Source organism: Cucurbita moschata, unplaced genomic scaffold (genome assembly GCF_002738365.1).
Source record: "Cucurbita moschata cultivar Rifu unplaced genomic scaffold, Cmos_1.0 Cmo_Scf00011, whole genome shotgun sequence".
In the NCBI taxonomy this organism is placed as follows: Eukaryota; Viridiplantae; Streptophyta; class Magnoliopsida; order Cucurbitales; family Cucurbitaceae; genus Cucurbita; species Cucurbita moschata.
The window spans coordinates 2,093,483-2,111,630 of NW_019268527.1; the positions used below are offsets into that span (position 1 = coordinate 2,093,483).

The window sequence follows — 18,148 nt, forward strand, 5'->3', positions numbered from 1 at the left end:
TTATCAAGTAACAAAAGGTCAAAAGTTCAAATTAAACGTACTATGAATAGAATAAATAAAATAATTAATTTATAAGTGTCTATGTATATATGTATATATGTATATTGAGAGAAAGAAAAACAAGCAGTAGAAAAGGAAAGCGAATAAGATAAGGAAATCACTGCAAAGAGAGTAAGATTTGGATTACCTTGTTGATTGAATATCTCAACGCAAGAACATTGTTTGAGATTCGAATCACTCTACAAGCAAGATTAATGATTCTTGTTGATCAAATATCTCAACGCAAGAACACTTGCTTAAGATTCGAATCACTCTACAAGCAAGATTGATCATGTCGAGCTTGAATGATTCTACATGCAACCTACACTCCATAGAATTGCAAATAAATTTAGCCATGGGCTAAAGAAAGCACAAATGCTCCTTTTATATATATTTTCCAAGTCTATTTACAAATACAACATACATACCTTTATATAGCCTCAGAATGAAACCATTCAAGGCAGAGTTTAACCTTCATATTTAATTACCATAATTAATCCTCGTGTAATTGTAACCTAAAATAAATAAAAATTTTAAAATACATTAATGACTCTAAATTATTATTGTAATTCACCCAAAATTTATAATATGAAACTTGGACATGAATTGAAATATCTTTTGATTATTTCAACAATATTTTCTTCACATCTCCATTGAAGTATATTGTATGATTGATTTCTCTTAGTTCATATCAAAAGCGGTGAGATATTTTTTTGAGCTAAATGAGGTCGGGGATGAAGATTACATTCCCCATCCCTGTTCTCGACCTCAAGCCCGCCCCGCCTCTCAAAAGCGGTGAGTTATATTTTTTTTTTAATAAAATAAATGAATTCTTGAAAATAAAATTATTATATTCTACGGTTTAATCTATTAGATATGTTTAATCAATTTTTAATTTTATCTTACTCGTTTAGAGTACATCGAAAATATTTTTATTTTTAAAAAAAATTACAATATTACCCTTAACTTTTTTATATATATGCTTTCAAACTTACGTTGAGATATAAAAATCGTTAGAATGTTCAAAAAGTCAACCTAATGTCGTTCTTCAAAACTTAATCCATTCGTGCATCCTAATCACTAATAACGTCATTTTAAGTCATTGCCCCATAGACATCTGTATATGTAATAGTGGTAAGTATGGGACAAAAATACCTATGGCCCCCGCTCTATATATATATATATATATATTAGAAAACAAAAAAATGCAAAATTATTAAAGTTCATGTTCAAAGTGGACAATATTATATAATTATAGAGGTCCGTTGTTTCTAACACGGTATATGAATCATGTCTTTATCATAATTTAGTAATGTTAATAAAATCATTAAGTGTCAAGCAAAGAAATTCCGAGTGTGAAATATAGAGAGTGGATTGTTGGACATTATCTTCATTATTAAAATAGTACTTTGTTTCAAAAATATCTTTGAACTTTTAACGATATACTATTGAACATTAAAGAGTTTTATTAGTACTTTCAACTTATTTTAATTTAAAAAAAAAATATCTAAGTTTTGTACTATATTTAAAAAATACTCGTAAAATATTAAAACTAACATTGACACTCTCTACCCTTATGAATAAAAAGGTTTTTAAAAAATTATTACCGTCAATATAGGGACAAAATCGTCTATTGCCACTTCATATATTATCTATAAATGTTTTAATATTGTTTCGAAAAGTTGTGGAGTATTTTTAAAACGTGTACCAACTGTAAATGTATTTTTAAATTTTTTTAAGATGGTTTGAACTACGCTATTTTTATTAATTAAAAATAAATGTAATAAGATTTTTTTTTTCTTTTTTAAATATTATAAATTAACAGCCCGACAATTCTTCCTAATCTCCCCTGCATTTCCGGTGAGCACATCCACCCTACTAAGCCGAACCAGAGCCCTCGTAAATTTCTTCATCCACATCTTCGGTTCCGCCGCCATTTTTCCGACAAGCTCCGCCGTTCTCGGATCATCCGCCATATTCTGGTCCGACTGCAGCAAGGTTTTTCCTTCTCTCATCCTCAGATAAAACGAATTATCCAGCCTGAAAGGCGACGACGGATCCAAATACACCAGTCTATCACCTCCCTCCGCCGCTAAATCCGCCGGAACCGCATCTGCCGGCGGACACATCGCCGACAGGTAAGAAGCGTACGCCGCCTGCAATTTAGGATCTCGACTTCCCGTTTCGCTGTAATTGTAAATTCTGTCTTCGAAAACACTGCATTGTACTTTTCCGATCGAGTGAGCTCCGGTTAGAGTCACCATTTCGTCTACCGTCATTCCCTTTCTTGTGAATATTGCCGCCATTTCATCGACCGTCATTGCCGGAGTTGGGAGGTTGTGGAATACATCGGCGGCGCGTGAGATCACACTGTCGCGACGGCCGGCCGGGATTTTGAAGTATGGTAAACCGGAAAAAACGGTAGCATCTCTTGTTATGTAGGCTGTTATATCTGCGCAAGATACAACTTCGGGACACTCATTCTCGAGTTTGGCCTTTATTTCGTCGATCAATTCGAAGCCTCTCATAGTTTTGCCGTTCCCCAGTGATGCCTTTTGTTTAAAATGAGAAACGAAGTGAGATCAAAAGTAAAATTATTGATGTTCACAACGTTTAAATAGGATACAAGCTATAATAGGAAAAAAATAATAATAAAAAAATCAAATTTGTAAAATAAAAGAATAAGAGAAAATATACCAAATATATTACTAACTAAATAAAAAATAATAAAAATAAAATAAAATATAGTAATTTTATATCTAAAATTAAATTACATAATACCTTTTCTATCGGTTCGCCGGAAAGGGTTGAATCCAGTAAAATTGAAGCGTCGCATCCCTATTTGGTTCCAAATCTTGAATGTAAATCTTCAAGCCATGAAAATTAAAAGGTGAGGAATTCTAAAACTTACATTGACAAAGCAATCGTGAAAAAACAGGCGGAGGAGGCTAGCAGCGAGAGTCGGATCTTGACCAAGGGCGGCGCTGGTAAGATCGGCGGCGATTTTCTCCGCCTGCGGGCAGGTATATTGATAGAATCCGGCGCGCAAGTTCCGGCCTTTGTTCTTACCCACCGCAGAACAAGTTCTGACGGTTAGACAACAAGCGATGAGGAAGGCGGCGCACGTTACCTGGCCGACCCGACCAACCTCCATGGATCGGAATTTTAAGAGTTCTCCGGCGAAGCTTACCGCCTTTCTCTAATAGCGGTAAATGTGGTTGTAAATTATAAGAAGTAGAATTTGTTAGTTAGTTTTCCTCCGGAATCTTGGGAACTTATGAGGTGTTTTGTCTAAAAATATTCCTGTCGGCGGTTTTGTCGTAATAATAAAAGTTAAAATGGTTGAGAAAAGGGTAAAAAGGGAAAGAAAAAAAGAGTGACCTATTTAGAGTTCGGTTACAAGCTCGGGGGTTGAATCGACCAAAATATTAGAGATTTGAATCATTACCTACAAATGTTGTTATTTTGACGTTAAAAGAACACAATTGAGCATATCCATCATAAACTAGTATAGTGGTCGTAACGGTAATTTTTAAGGGACTCGAGCCACAAATCGTTACTCATTGATATGAACATAAGTAAATTGTGTAAAATTAAAAACATTTAAACACAGCATACATGTCTCAAATTCAATTAAAATAATAATAAAATATTAATTTTACCGACCAAAATACAATATCAGAAGTTCAAACTAATTAAAATAGAGGGTTTAAAGAACAAGTATGAAAGGAGGTCTAGACTCAAGTGTGACGGGAATACCTATAGCCAACAACCCACATGTGTCTCCGCTTGGACCACTACATCAAGCTCCACCTGAAAATAAAACTGAAGTAATAGAGTTGAGTACATAAAATATACTGAGTAAGCAGCTTGCTGGTATTTCATAGTTCGTTCTTAGTTCCTCCACCTATATCGACCTTCGACCCTTAGAATTTTGTTAACTTCTCCAGGCCTCATGATTAGTTGTTTCTACTAGTCTCTTTCATCATCATCATAGTTCCCACCCTAAATCGTAGGCCCTCGAGACACGACCTTCAATTTCAGGGGATTCATGCATTCTAAGATTTGGCCATCTCTTAAGGGTACTACTGCAAACCCCTATCGCTCGTGGCAAGTTCACGAAGAGGAAACTAACTAACAATCCCCTGTATAACCGCTAAAATCACATACATATACAATAGAGACATAACGTAGCGACATAACACATGGATACTTAGTCACTATTTTAGTTTCGCTCGAATTGGAGCTCAACCCATATCTTTTTCAAAAAACGTGCATCATAACGTTCAACGTGCTCTTACATACAACAAATCAACTGAGTGAGTTAACCAATTCGAAAAGTTCATAAGCCATTGTGCGATACTTATTCTCACCACTGAGTGAGTCAATCAATTTGAAATTGTGTAGTCGTTGGACAGATGACATATACCCACGCCTTTAGTCTCGCTTTGAGAAGGAAATTTTAGAAAACGAGGCCGAGAGATTTTTGAAACCGAGTTTGAAGGTAATGTTGAAAGTAATGATATAGGCTAGCAATTAAGAAACACAACACAACGACTTAGATAACATATAACTATAAGAATTGACGACTAGTCAGTATGAGGCATTTTAAGCCTACCGGGTATAGACATGATTTTGTCGAAACGTCGTACTCTTAGAAAATACAATAAGAAAACTATAAATCGTGGTTTTTTTAAAATTTTTTTTTATAAAGTTTAATTTGCCTATTAAATAATTCAATAAATAAAATCCAATTAAACTTGTATAAATTAATAAAACTTAATTAAAAAAAAAAGAAGAGAGAATTAAAAGGTAGAAGGAATTAATTGAATAATAATTTTCAAAGAATTTTCACATCCTTGCGCTGATTATGAATTTTATTTATCAGAAAAAAGGAAGGAAAGGGAAATAACTCGGCAAATTGGAACAGCTTGCCGCAGATCGTCCTCGACTCATGGTTGAGCGTCGTCGGCATCTAGAGGATTCAAGTTTCTGGCTCGACGATGTGTCGAATTGATTCATGTAGATCTACCGTTCTAGCCAGTTGATTCTTCTGGTGGAAATCGCGAGATCTCCATCAATTTCTTATGCTCACCTTGTTTGATCGTGAACAACCTAGCTAGCGGAAGGAAGAATTGTTTCTACTAGTGATTTACAGAGCGTTAACGGATTCAAATCAATGGCGGGGGCGGCCTCCGCGCTGTTCCTATTAGATATCAAAGGGCGTGTTCTCATTTGGCGCGACTATCGTGGCGATGTCTCGGCAGTTCAGGCCGAGCGCTTCTTCACCAAACTCATCGAGAAGGAGGTTTTGGATCTTTGTTTAATTTAACCAGTCCTTCATAGAATCAAAGTCTTATTTACATTTTAGGTTGAGTGATTTAGTTTTTGTTCACTAGTTAATTGATGATAAATGCGAGTGAATCAGAGAGAATTGGAGGTGCTCGTTTCGGATTTGTTTCTCTAATGTCATTAGGCAGAAGATTCAAATAAGGAAATGGGGAAATACAACGATTTGAATCACTACGGGACAGTTTGTTTAAAATCTGAATTGCATTAGCTTGTCAAGAATCTTGCTATATGATTTCTTATAGTTAGTTCTTTTGATGTTAGGGTGATCCACAATCTCAAGATCCAGTAGTTTACGACAATGGCATAAGCTACATGTTTATTCAGCACAATAACGTGTACCTGATGGTTGCTGCCAGGCAGAATTGCAATGCTGCAAGTCTTCTTTCCTTTTTGCACCGACTAGTTGATGTGAGTTGTGTATATTATCGTAGCGTTCTCCAAGAAATTATTTAGGTATTTCAAACATGTTTAATTTGCATAAATGATGCACACGCTATCTTTGTTCCTGAAGTTTCATGGGTCACTAATAGTTCGGATAGGATTCCTTAAAACTCAAGGTTACTTATGATCCTTTTTTATTTCTATCAACAGCAGGAGAATTTTTTTTTGTCCAATTAGTTTATTTTTCTGGGTTGATGACTGTGGCAACTGAATTTGAACTGCGTTCCTTATAATATATATATATAAAGTTCACTTTTGGGGCTTCAGAGAAAATATGTATCATGATGAGAAAGAAAAGTAACAAATGGTTTGACATGGATCGCTATGCTACAGGTCTTCAAGCATTATTTTGAAGAGCTGGAAGAAGAATCACTTAGGGACAACTTTGTTGTGGTGGTAAGATGTGCCTATCACAGATTGAACCATTATAAATTTCTTACATTGTTTACCATAGCATACGTTGTGATTTATTTCAGGTGGTTAATGATAATATTGATACTTATATTCTTTGTAGTATGAGTTGCTTGATGAAATCATGGACTTTGGTTATCCTCAATACACTGAGGCAAAGATTCTTAGTGAGTTTATAAAGACTGATGCTTATAGAATGGAGGTTGCTCAGAGGCCACCCATGGCAGTAACAAATGCAGTTTCTTGGCGGAGCGAAGGAATAAATTACAAGAAGAATGAAGTATGTGCTATTTCAACTAATAAGCTGCGTATGTTCATTTGTGATTCTTAAAGCTTAATAGGTAATGTCCTGTTCTTATTTTCCAGGTCTTTTTGGATGTGGTGGAGAGTGTTAATATACTTGTCAACAGTAATGGACAAATAATTAGGTCAGACGTTGTTGGGGCATTGAAGATGAGAACTTACTTAAGGTCTGCTCACTGTGCTTCGAGAAATTTACATATTGACATGGACTATGCTTGTACTTTCCTCACTTGTATGTTGCATGCAAAATCCTTAACTTTTCCTGTAGTCAAGAAGATTTTTGTAGTCATGGAGACATATAGTTATTGGTTTACACTCTTTTTTTACTTAGAAAACTCTGAACTGGGAAAGGAACTACTTAGAAAGTCTGATTTATTTAGTTGTAGTAAGCTTAGAAGAAGTGTTAACGTAATGTTCAAAGATCCAAACCCTCAAAAGGATGATATTATATGAACTAGTCTCTTTTTATTATTTCAATAAAAAGTTTCTTTTCTCGTTCAAAAAGAAGAAGTGTTAACTTTGAAACACATGAAGATTGTCTGTGTTGTTACCCAAATCTTCATTTCTTTGCTTTCCAGTCTCTCCTTTCAGTGATTTGTTATAATATCCTTTTTCATTCGATTTGTATCTTAGTTAATTGATAAGCAGAATTCAAGATTTGGTTTGTTTGTTGTTAGTGGCATGCCTGAGTGTAAGCTTGGGCTCAACGACAGAGTATTATTGGAAGCACAAGGTCGAACCACAAAAGGAAAAGCTATAGATTTGGAAGACATCAAATTTCACCAGTATGTATCAACCTTTGGTGTTTTTATTTTCTTGTACTAGTAATATATGTGTATTGTGTTCATAGTAAAAGAAAATCTGTGTATTGTGTTGGACATGGACACTAATGTCATAATGTATGACTTTCAAGTGTTGCCGAAGTTCTAACTAAATGTTTAACTTTTTGTGTTGCCTTTAGTTCTTAACTAAATGCTTATTTTTTGTTTAGGTGTGTACGCTTGGCCCGCTTTGAAAATGACCGAACCATATCCTTCATACCGCCAGATGGAGCTTTTGATCTCATGACTTATAGACTCAGCACTCAGGTTCGGTATATCCATGTGAATTCCTTTTTCTAGTTGCGGCTGGTCATTTCTACTATTTCGTCATATGATGTGTTTCATCCTTCTGTTGTCAGGTAAAACCTCTTATTTGGGTAGAAGCTCAAGTGGAAAGACATTCAAAAAGCCGTATAGAGATTATGGTAAAAGCAAGAAGCCAGTTCAAGGAGCGTAGGTATTAAATATGTCTTTGTGTTTACTTTATTTGCAAAAGAAAAGTTTTGATAAAATTTTTATCTTGGTTCCTTTCTATTAACAAAAAATTTAACCTTACAGCACTGCAACAAATGTTGAAATTGAGTTGCCCGTGCCAGCTGATGCTACCAACCCAAATGTTAGGACCTCAATGGGTTCTGCTTCTTATGCACCCGAAAATGATGCATTGTGCTGGAAAATTAGATCTTTTCCAGGTGGCAAGGTATTTAAAAATTTATTTGCATCTCTGTCAATGGCATCTTATGCAGGAAGCTAATATTTTCGAAAAATCAGGAGTATATGTTAAGGGCAGAATTTCGCCTTCCTTCCGTTACATCTGAAGAAGCGACTCCAGAAAGAAAAGCACCAATTCGTGTAAAGTTTGAGATACCATATTTCACCGTTTCTGGAATCCAGGTATCCATATGCTTTCTCTGATTCTCGTTATTCATGTTTGCCATTCAAGAACATGATAGGTCGTGTTTCTCCTCTCTTGACTTTTCCATGCATGAAATTCCCTAAAGTTGGCATGTTTTTCTTGAAGGAAATCGACATAGTCTTGTATATATTCTGTGAACATTGTAAGATTGGGTAGATTTGCATTAGTTTCGAGTTCAAATATATGAGCTACATTTTAAAGTTTTTTTTTCGTTGCATCATGTTGGTGGAGACTGGACGATATGGATAACCGGGTTAAACATATTCTTTTTGGTGTCGAATTCGTATACATTTTAGGAGATATAATGTTCATCGTGTTAATGTGCAATACCGTGATTTCGTAGGTTCGTTACCTGAAGATTATCGAGAAAAGTGGGTACCAGGCTCTTCCATGGGTGAGATACATCACAATGGCTGGAGAGTATGAACTAAGGCTCATATGAAATCTACGACTTCGATTTATACACATTTGGTTCTGCAGAGTTCATATGTGGTGGTGAATTATTGAGTTAATAATCACAGGATGAGTTGAAGATTTGTTGTTGTAGAGGATTTGGTGGGGTGGGGAGGGAATTCTGTTTTCCACTCTCTTGTTTGTGAAGCATATTGCAGCTTTTGTAAGTCCATAGTAACCTTTTCTTTTTCTCTCTTGCTACACACTTAGGTGGTCTGGTTGAATTCTGTTTTTGCTCATATTGCTTTCAACTAGCTCCATTTCCATCTTGTTCATTCCTGTTATAACCATAGTTATAACTGTTAAATTTTCTTTATCGTCTAAACCAAGATAGATCGATGTCTAGTTTTTAATTCAACAAGAGGCAAGAATGAATATTTGAACCTCTTAACTTTTTTAGTGGATGTTTTATTGCCTTAATGGTTGTCTGATTTTTTCCGCCTTTCAATGACTCGCTTAGCGAGGAATTTCCCTCTTCGAGATAGGATCGTAGGCAGCATGGTCGACCAGTAGGTCTTTCTAGCGTTTGAAGAGGTAGAATGAGTTTTTTCTATAAATAGTTGAAAGATCAGATCCTTGCATATTTGAAAGCAACCTAGCATCACTATAAATTGGAGCATAATAGATGATTTACAACTTCCAAATGGTATAAAATAACACTATCTATTCAAAGAGTATGAATGCATAAGAATTCCTTTGAATCGGAGGAGGATTAAGATCAACGTAAATGTAAGAAAGCAACATTCTCTTGATTTTCATTTATAGTTGTGCTTCAATGCACTTAGTTTGGTAGGTTTGGTTGTTTTCGTCTACTATAAAGGGGGAAATTACCATGACAAGAAATCGGGTTTCAAAATCCATGGCCAAACGCTTTTAAGAGAGCAAATTTCTTATTCTCATTGTTTCCGTACCATTTTGGATAGTTCTGATCAATATCGAAAGACTGAGAGGGAAATTACAAACGAGTGAGCGGTAAACTAATCTAATACTTGGTTCTTGAGGTCCGAAAAGGAAAGAAGTCGAGATCTTGAGGTTAAAAAAGAAGAGAAGTCGAGACCAAGGGAGTTACAAGATTATGCATTCGAACTCAAAAGTTTAAGTTAGTAGATTGAAACGGATATTTCTCGATGATTAATCCAAATCATTACCATTACCATTAAATTTTTAGAAGTAAACCAAAATACAACTATTAGTACGCAAGGACAATTAAAATTTTTAAGATTGGGCATAATACGTGGACATCAGAGTTAGAAGTGAAATAATTATCCGTATAATAGTGAGTTATATATATATATATAAAGACGCAGATAGGAGTATAGCCCAATGGGCTTTAGATTTAGGCCCAATTAATCGGCCCAAATTAGGAGCACCACCCCCCTCGCTTTCTGGAACGTTAGGGTTTTGATTAAACTCAGGATCTGTAGTAAAACCATTTCGTCTCTGGCGGAGGGAAGTGCCGGAAAATGGCGTTACTTCTACGGCGGCTCAGTCGCACCAAGAATGTGGCAAAGAGGTCGACGAAGAAGTATCTGGAGGAACCACTGTATGTGAGGCTTTTTAAAGATGGTAGCTCAGAGAAGAGCGTTCGGCTACAGTTGAATGTTTTCCTCAAGAGTCGCAAGCGAGTTTTCAAATGGGAGGTTGGAGATACGCTGAAAAAGCTTCGCGATAGGAAGCTGTATTATCCTGCTCTCAAGGTTCGCTAAACTAAATTCTTTTAATTCTGCAGTATGGATGCGAAATATGTGGATCAATGTTATTGTTACGACTCTGTTCTAGTTTAGCTTGGCATGAATTCAGTTTTAGGTACTGTTTCAACTCCTCTTGTTCGATCAGTTAAACCACCGAAATCTAAACAGCTCGAAAATAGCTTCATAATCAATTTTGACTTCTCATCTTTTCCTCCTAGCTTGTTTTCGATGAATTTTCTTTAACTGCTGTGATCTCGAATCTTGATAGATACTTCGTGCCCTTTGATCTAGCTCCATTTCCATCATTCTTCTTGGTGAAAGCATATTTTAGTTTACATTTTGTAAGGATTTAGTCCTGTGATTTTAAAAATCCAACAATTAAGTTCTTAGTATAAAGAAAAACATTACAAAAACATTAACGTTTTTTCTGGAGAAGTATTTTATGGTTGAATGGAGCCAAATCAGCAGATTCACCTTCAGTGGTCAAAAACATTTTGTATGTTGATCATATCATTATTTGCTCTAGGAACTTCATTGTTACATTTCTTTACTTGTGCGCAGTGCAAAAATGACTGAATTGAAGCTTCTAATAGCATCTCTACATTTCTGATACAAACGATTATTTTCTTCCATTTCTTTTTCTATTATTATGGCAAATGATCTTATCTTTCTTGCTTATATTGCTTGTGTAAAACGATTATTCTGAAAAGAAACTGTGATATAGCTTTCAGAAACTATGGCCAAAAGGAGTATGAACAAAACAGTAAGTGATCAAGCAATACATCTTGATTTATTAGCCAAGGCTCGAGGAATTGCTGCCGCCGAGAGCTTCTTTGTTAGTCTTCCCGAATCATCAAAGAATCATCTTTGCTATGGTTCTCTTCTCAACTGTTACTGCAAGGAATTAATGACTGAAAAAGCTGAAGCTATCTCGGAGAAAATGAAGGAACTGAACCTACCTGTGACCTCCATGCCTTACAATAGCCTTATGACACTATACTCAAAAACTGGGCACCCAGAAAAAGTTAGTGCAATCATACAGGAAATGAAGGCGGCCAAAGTAATGTTTGATACCTATACATATAATGTGTGGATGAGGGCACTTGCTGCTTTGAATGACATCTCTGGTGTGGAAAGGGTTATTGATGAGATGAAGGACGGCAGAGCTGTGGGAGATTGGACAACATACAGCAATTTAGCCTCAATTTATGTTGATGCTCACATGTTCGACAAGGCGGGCAACGCGCTGAAGGAATTGGAGAAGAGAAACGCTCGTCGAGATCTTTCTGCGTTCCAGTTCCTGATTACGTTGCATGGACAAATGGGTAACCTGCTCGAAGTCTATAGAGTTTGGCGCTCATTAAGGTTAGCCTTTCCAAAAACCGCAAATATAAGCTATCTCAACATGATCCAAACTCTGATAAAATTGAAAGACTTACCTGGCGCAGAGAAATGTTTCAAGGAATGGCAATCAGGATGCTCAACTTATGATATTAGGATTGCAAATGCTCTTATAGGAGCTTATGCCAAGGAGGGTTTGCTAGAGAAGGCTATCGAACTCAAGGTTCGAGCCCGACAAAGAGGGGCTAAACCTAATGCGAAAACTTGGGAAATTTTTATGGATTATTATCTCAAAAATGGAGAATTTAAACTGGCAGCTGATTGTGCTGCCAAAGCAGTATCCAAAGGTAGACTAGATGGGGGGAAATGGGTGCCATCGCCTGAGGTTATTAGAACATTCATGAGCCATTACGAGCAAGAAAAAGATGTTGATGGAGCAGAGAGCTTTGTTGAAACGGTAAAGAAAAGTGTAGACAGTTTAGAATCAGAGGTCTTTGAATCATTGATAAGAACGTATTCTGCAGCAGGAAGGAGAAGTTGTATGATGAGTCGTAGGTTGAAGATGGAGAATGTGGAGGTCAGTGAGGCCTGCAAGAAGCTGCTCGACGAAATATCGATCGATTGAATGAGCGTTTGTTGAACAACAAATTTTTATGATTTAGAGAATTCCAAGGTTTGAGGAATTGAATTTTTCAGTGGTTCTTTGATTGTAAGGACTTCCTCTTCTATTTCAATTTGAATTTTTACCATTTAGAGAATTCCAAGCTCTGTTTCTGTAAGATTTACAATAAATTATTATGAACAGAGAGGGAGAGATGGAGGGCTGTGTTCCCAGTTCCAATACAAACACTCAAAACAAACTGTCTTTTCTGCGTCAAAATTTTTGGGTATGAAAATCTCTGTTTTCTTTTTCTTTATATATATATACACACACACACACACACATATATATATATATATATATATATTCTTCATGTCAGCTGTTTCAGCAAAAAAAAAAAAAGAAAAAAAGGACGAAGGAAAAAAAGCTAAGAACAAAACACTCACTGAGAGGGAAAACCTGAAAGAGAACAATATGGACTAGTTAGCTGAGTTTAATTTGGTTAAAGATTTGACCTCATGGCCTTTGCGGGAAGAGTCTCTTCCTTACTTTTCTTTCGAATCTCTGAACCGAACTCGCTCTCAACATATCATTTTTCGTCGATCTTCTGATTGGAACTGTCCTTCCTGTCCCCTCCGAAGAGAATTCTTCAGACATGCTCCATAATTGGAACATTTCCGTCTCCACCACACTAGAATGGCTCTGGTCATATGGTCTCCCCAACGAATCTTGAAACAAAATTTTCATCATTAAAAAGAAAACCCATTTCGGGAACTTAGGCTCAGATTTCTTGAATTTACCAATGACTTCTTTTCTTTGAGCAATGGATGATCAAACGAAAGCTATCAATGAGTTTCAACACAATCTATAAGGTCACCATCCAGACCCTGCACCCAAATAAAAGTATCATAATCAAGCTCCAAAACAAAGGAGATTAAACAACAAAGTAATACACCTGAATGGTCTTGAGAGGGGACTTGTTGATTCTATTGAGATGAGCTCGAATTAGCTTCAACTTCTTTAATTGATTCTCTGACCAAACGCCGTTGTATGGTTATTGGGACGAATTTTTTTTGTTGGGACAACAAAACGAGGAAACAACATGAAGGGAAAAAACAAGAACAGGAAGAAGAGGACGGTGGAAGGTTTTAGAATCCATATTTAATCCAAAAAAAACATGGGTCGTTGTCTTTTGTGTTTGTTTTCTTCTTTTTCTTCATATAATATATATAATGGTGCTTGCGTTCAGCAGACCCATTTTGTTCATGCGTGTGAGGGCATGAAACACGACGAGCAATCCCAAGGGAACAAAAGAAATAATTGTAAATTTTCTGATATTCCCCACCTCAATCAGACTGGACACACTTGATTTTAGTATCCAGGAGGCGCTCAACATCAGCTTGGAACTGCAAAAGTATACGAGGAGCTTCTGTACAATCATGCATCAAATATATCCACAAAAATTTACTGAAATCATCAATGAAGCTGTATAATATTTAAGGCCCCCAACAGATGGAGGTGCAGGATTTCAAACGTCCGAACAAATTAGTTCCAAACGTGACGAAGACCGATGAAAAGAACTAGTGTATGGTAACTGATGACTTTTTGCTGACACGTATTACAAACTAGTCACTAGCACACGAAATATTATTGAGACGCAAAATTGACTTCACTACTTGAGATGAAGGATGTCCAAGATGTGCATGCCATTGAGCATGAGTAGTAGATCTACTCACTAAGGCGTGCTTGAGATCATCAACATCAGATGGCTTGATAAGATAGAGACCAGACTCACACCTCCCGTCTAAAAAACTTTTTTTAGGTTATTCACGTTTTCCTTAAACCTAGCTAGTTGAATCCTGTTGTTGGGCTATCTCAATTAAGGCTACACATAGAACAGAATGGAAGAACATATTTTTAGCTGGCGATTTCGGTCATCTTCGGGGCAAGATTTATCGGCCACTTCCATCAATTTTAAAATGTATTTTGTTTTAAATAGTAGAATTAAATGAGAAATATAAGCACCATGTTTTTCAGCAAAGTCAAATCCCAAGCTTTCGTTGTCTGTGTTATTTTCTCATGCTTTCTGTTTGTTTTCTTCCAACAAAATTTCTTCGGCTATTTCTCCTCCGTCAAATGATTTCCTCTCACACCGATTTGTTCAGTCGAAAGACATCATGGTATTCAAAGAATACGTTATTATCACAGAAAAATTTATGAACAGAAATTAGATGTTTGGAACTTTCAAAAAACATGCAAAATATTACGCAATGCAAGAGCACGATCAGCAGTATTAATTGAAAAATGATCAGTATGTAAAATCTGCAAACCTACTCTATTTTCGACTTGAACCTTTTCGCCTCCATGATAGCGTTCGCACACAACGAGATGATCCAGGTCACTGGTGATATGATCAGTGGCATTTGTGTCGTTGTACCAATTTGGATCAATCTTGTAGGAGGAAGTAGCTACCAGTGCCGTAGAAGGAGGTTTTTCTTGATAGGACTCATCCATCATATACCAGCAACGAACGACAATATGCCTCACTTTACCGCAGATCTGGCAGGAAGAACGAGCATAAGGGTCACGACGATCACCAGTAGGATGAAAGGGCGCACCGCCTCGTTAACGGCCAGAAAATCAGGAGATGCAGCTCCAATTATAGAAAATTCTTACTATGTATAGATACAACCTCTTCTACATTTAACCCTCGAATCATCAAAGAATTATCGTTCTCTTCTCAACTGCTACTGCAATGAACTAATGACTGAAAAAGCTGAAGCTATCTTGGAGAAAATGAAGGAACTCATACAATAGCCTTATGACACTATACACAAAAACTGGGCAGCCAGAAAAAGAACGTGCAATCATGTTTGATACCTATACACATAATATCTATCGTTCTAACTATTATGGTCGTTTCATTCCCTTTTTTATTCTCTATTTAAATCTGAATTTATCTTAACGTAATTTAGTTATTAGGTCTTTTCACATTCTGATTCCGACACCTTCCATAAGGTCTTTTCATTCCATTTTTTCTTCTCTATTTAAATGAGATTTTATCTCGACACTGTTTAACTATTAAGGTCTTTTCACTCTCTCTCCCATCAAGGTTTTTTTCACACTTTTATTTTGCCTAAGTCTCCACAAGTTAAATGTTGATCTTTAATAAATATCACAATTATTTTCCAACTATATATTTCTTTCATAAAAAATTTACAATGGTCATATTTGTTCTCACGTTTGAGTGATCTAAATTTGTAAGGACCAAAAAAAAAAAAAAAAACCTCAAATGGACCCCACAAGAAAATTAAATTAATTAAGGCACTTCACATTTATTCCGGGCCCTCCATAGTAAAAACAATTTCCCCAAACTCCATTATTTCGAGCTTGAATATTATAGCAATTGGTATGATCGGCTAAAACCTTCAAATTAGACAATGGAATCAAACTATTATCCCAATTCACAACCTTTAAATTACACAAATAAGAAGCTTTTCGGAACCCTTCGCCGTCGAAATGCCCACTCCCCATTTTCGTCGTCGTGTGAAATCCCTACGCCCTCGAATTCACCACTCTCCACCAAACTGTATCGTCATTGCGTGGTTTTGAAGATGAGTGAACAAAATCGCTGGCTAGTACTCGACCAACACACCCGACCCAAATCCCAACTACCAATTCTCATGCTTCGGATCCTTTGAACAACCACAAACAACAACTCCCAATTCAAATTGGACTCACAATCTTAAAGAAAAGACATGAAATTGAAATGGGTTACCTTCCAAACCAGTAAACTGATATCGAGTTGGGCGCCATTGTATGAGGAAGTTGGAGCAATTGCAGCTCCAATGGCGATTCTACAGTTGGTTTGAACGAAGTCTCGACAGAGTAAATTGTAGCAGCCTATTGCTTGATATGCGTTAGACTATTTATCCAAAAAGTTTATTTAATTTTCAATCTGTATATGTTGCTAATTTTTATGTTTTAATGTTCTTAATATCCAAGAATTGAAGAATCTTGGATTGTTGTCTCCATACCGCTCCCGGGTTAACATGTAGAGAAAAGTTAGGCATAGAATTGAAATATTTATAGATTAGAAGATTGAATGTGTTTAGAAAGTTGCCTGCCACCCAGCTTCAATGGTGTTGAGATCATGTGGGAATGAACCGGAGACAAGCCACATCTGTGAGAGGCTGAACTCGAACTGATAGCTGGCCCGTGGCTTCCATACGTTCATGCTTGCCTTGACTCTATAGCACAGTCCTCCACTTACAAACCCCACTGCATACTGGCACCAACAAAATTTACATTCATTTTCATTTGGGCTTCTCCAAAATCTTAAAATTTATAAGAGATGACTCAGATTTTGGAGAAAAAGACATGAGATCCCACCTCTGCTAGGAAGGAGAACATCGGTTAGGGAGAAGAATGAAATATCTTTTACAAGAGTGTGAAAACCTCTTACTAGCTGAGAGTTTTTAAAAATCTTAAGGGAAGCATGAGAAGGAAAAGCCCAAAGAGGATAATATCGGCTAGCATGGGCTTGGGTCGTTTGGTATCAGAGCCAGACACTGGGCGATGTGCCAGCGAGGAGATTGAGCGCCAAAGTGGGTGGACAAAGGCGGTGTGTCAACAAGGATGCTGGCCCCGAAGGGAGTAGATTGGGAGGTCCCACTTTGATTGGAGAAGGAAATGATTGCAAGAGGGTGGATTGTGAGATCCCACATTCGTTGGGAGGAAAACGAAACACCCTTTATAAAGGTATGGAAGCTTCTCACTAATAGACTTGCACCCGAAAGGGAAAAGTCCAAAGAAAACAGGCCCCGAGAGGGTGGATTGTGAAATCCCCACATTGGTTGAGAGAAGAACGAAACACCCTTTCTATAAGAGTGTTAAACTTCTTTCCCGAAAAGGAAAAGCCGAAAAAGAACAATATCGACTAGTAACTAAGTTTAATTTGGTTAAAGACTAACCTCATGGCCTTTGGTGGGAGAGTCTCTTCTTACTTTTCTTCCAAATCTCTGAACTGAACTCGCTCTCAACATATCCTTTTCCGTCGTTCTTCTGATCGGAACTGTCCCCTATGGACAGAATTCTCTGAACATGGGCAGAAGTCTCTCCGGCGGATCTTGAAACAAAATTTCCATCATTAAAAACTATACCAATTTCGAAAATTTAGCCTTAGGTTACTTGAACTTACCAATGGCTTCTTTCTTTTGAGCAATGGATTTCAAAAGCTAGGTGCGGATGAGTTTCAAAACAATCTATAAAGTCACCATCCAGACCCCAAATAAAGCATCACAATCAAGCTCCAAAACAGAGGAGATTAAACAAGAGTTACAGACCTGAATGGTTTTGACAGGGAATTTGTTGATTCGGTTAAGATCAGCTTGAATAAGCTTTAATTTCTTCAACTGATCTCGGACCAGAACACCGCCGTATGGTTATTGGGATGGATTTTTTTGTCGGGATGACAAAACGATGAAATGACAAGAAGGGAAAAAAAATAAGAACAGGTAGGAGAGTACGGTGGAAAGGTTTAGAATCCATATTTATTTTTAAAAAAAAAAAACATGGGTCGTTGTCTTTTGTGTTTGTCTTTCTTCTTTTTCTTCATATATATATATATATATATATATGAGTTTTATAATAGAGCAATGAGAATTATCTGTTTCATTCTTTTTGTGGCTTAAAGTTGGGTCCTCTCATTTGGTAGCGGTTTAAAAAAAGAAAAAAAAAACAAAAAAACAAAAACATCATTTTAGCAATTTTAAGTTTG

The 18,148-nt window shown here is 36.6% G+C and overlaps 3 protein-coding genes and 1 pseudogene across 3 annotated transcripts; 2 read left to right on the forward strand and 2 right to left on the reverse strand.

Annotated features, from left to right (window-relative positions):
* Positions 1 to 1,850: 1,850 nt before the first annotated feature.
* LOC111449892 (peroxidase 57-like) lies at positions 1,851 to 3,193 on the reverse strand. Its single transcript, XM_023089977.1, has 3 exons — positions 2,951 to 3,193; positions 2,821 to 2,877; positions 1,851 to 2,591 (listed from the first exon to the last, which is right to left on the reverse strand). The coding sequence occupies exons 1-3, from the start codon at positions 3,191 to 3,193 to the stop codon at positions 1,851 to 1,853; spliced, it is 1,041 nt and encodes a 346-aa protein (XP_022945745.1).
* Positions 3,194 to 4,914: 1,721 nt separating this feature from the next.
* Positions 4,915 to 9,011, forward strand: LOC111449546 (AP-1 complex subunit mu-2-like). The gene is made up of 11 exons (XM_023089477.1): positions 4,915 to 5,347; positions 5,653 to 5,799; positions 6,166 to 6,228; positions 6,347 to 6,523; positions 6,610 to 6,713; positions 7,224 to 7,331; positions 7,538 to 7,634; positions 7,727 to 7,824; positions 7,926 to 8,067; positions 8,139 to 8,261; positions 8,627 to 9,011. Exons 1-11 carry the CDS (start codon positions 5,219 to 5,221, stop codon positions 8,723 to 8,725), a joined length of 1,287 nt encoding a protein of 428 aa, XP_022945245.1. The 5' UTR covers positions 4,915 to 5,218; the 3' UTR covers positions 8,726 to 9,011.
* Positions 9,012 to 10,140: 1,129 nt separating this feature from the next.
* On the forward strand, positions 10,141 to 12,648 carry LOC111449545 (pentatricopeptide repeat-containing protein At1g60770). Its single transcript, XM_023089476.1, has 2 exons — positions 10,141 to 10,433; positions 11,152 to 12,648. The coding sequence occupies exons 1-2, from the start codon at positions 10,200 to 10,202 to the stop codon at positions 12,391 to 12,393; spliced, it is 1,476 nt and encodes a 491-aa protein (XP_022945244.1). The 5' UTR covers positions 10,141 to 10,199; the 3' UTR covers positions 12,394 to 12,648.
* Positions 12,649 to 15,684: 3,036 nt separating this feature from the next.
* Positions 15,685 to 17,635, reverse strand: LOC111449894 (annotated as a pseudogene).
* Between the last annotated feature and the right edge of the window lie 513 nt (positions 17,636 to 18,148).

Excerpts from the sequence above, each read along its gene's own strand:
- LOC111449892 (XM_023089977.1), bottom strand. The coding sequence starts at position 3,193 with ATGGAGGTTGGTCGGGTCGGCCAGGTAACGTGCGCCGCCTTCCTCATC. Across the intron at positions 2,878-2,950 it reads TTCACGATTGCTTTGTCAAT|GGATGCGACGCTTCAATTTT; the intron begins GTAAGTTTTAGA and ends GGAACCAAATAG. Across the intron at positions 2,592-2,820 it reads CCGGCGAACCGATAGAAAAG|GCATCACTGGGGAACGGCAA; the intron begins GTATTATGTAAT and ends TTTAAACAAAAG.
- LOC111449546 (XM_023089477.1), top strand. The coding sequence starts at position 5,219 with ATGGCGGGGGCGGCCTCCGCGCTGTTCCTATTAGATATCAAAGGGCGT. Across the intron at positions 6,229-6,346 it reads GGGACAACTTTGTTGTGGTG|TATGAGTTGCTTGATGAAAT; the intron begins GTAAGATGTGCC and ends TATTCTTTGTAG. Across the intron at positions 6,714-7,223 it reads AAGATGAGAACTTACTTAAG|TGGCATGCCTGAGTGTAAGC; the intron begins GTCTGCTCACTG and ends GTTTGTTGTTAG.
- LOC111449545 (XM_023089476.1), top strand. The coding sequence starts at position 10,200 with ATGGCGTTACTTCTACGGCGGCTCAGTCGCACCAAGAATGTGGCAAAG. Across the intron at positions 10,434-11,151 it reads TGTATTATCCTGCTCTCAAG|CTTTCAGAAACTATGGCCAA; the intron begins GTTCGCTAAACT and ends ACTGTGATATAG.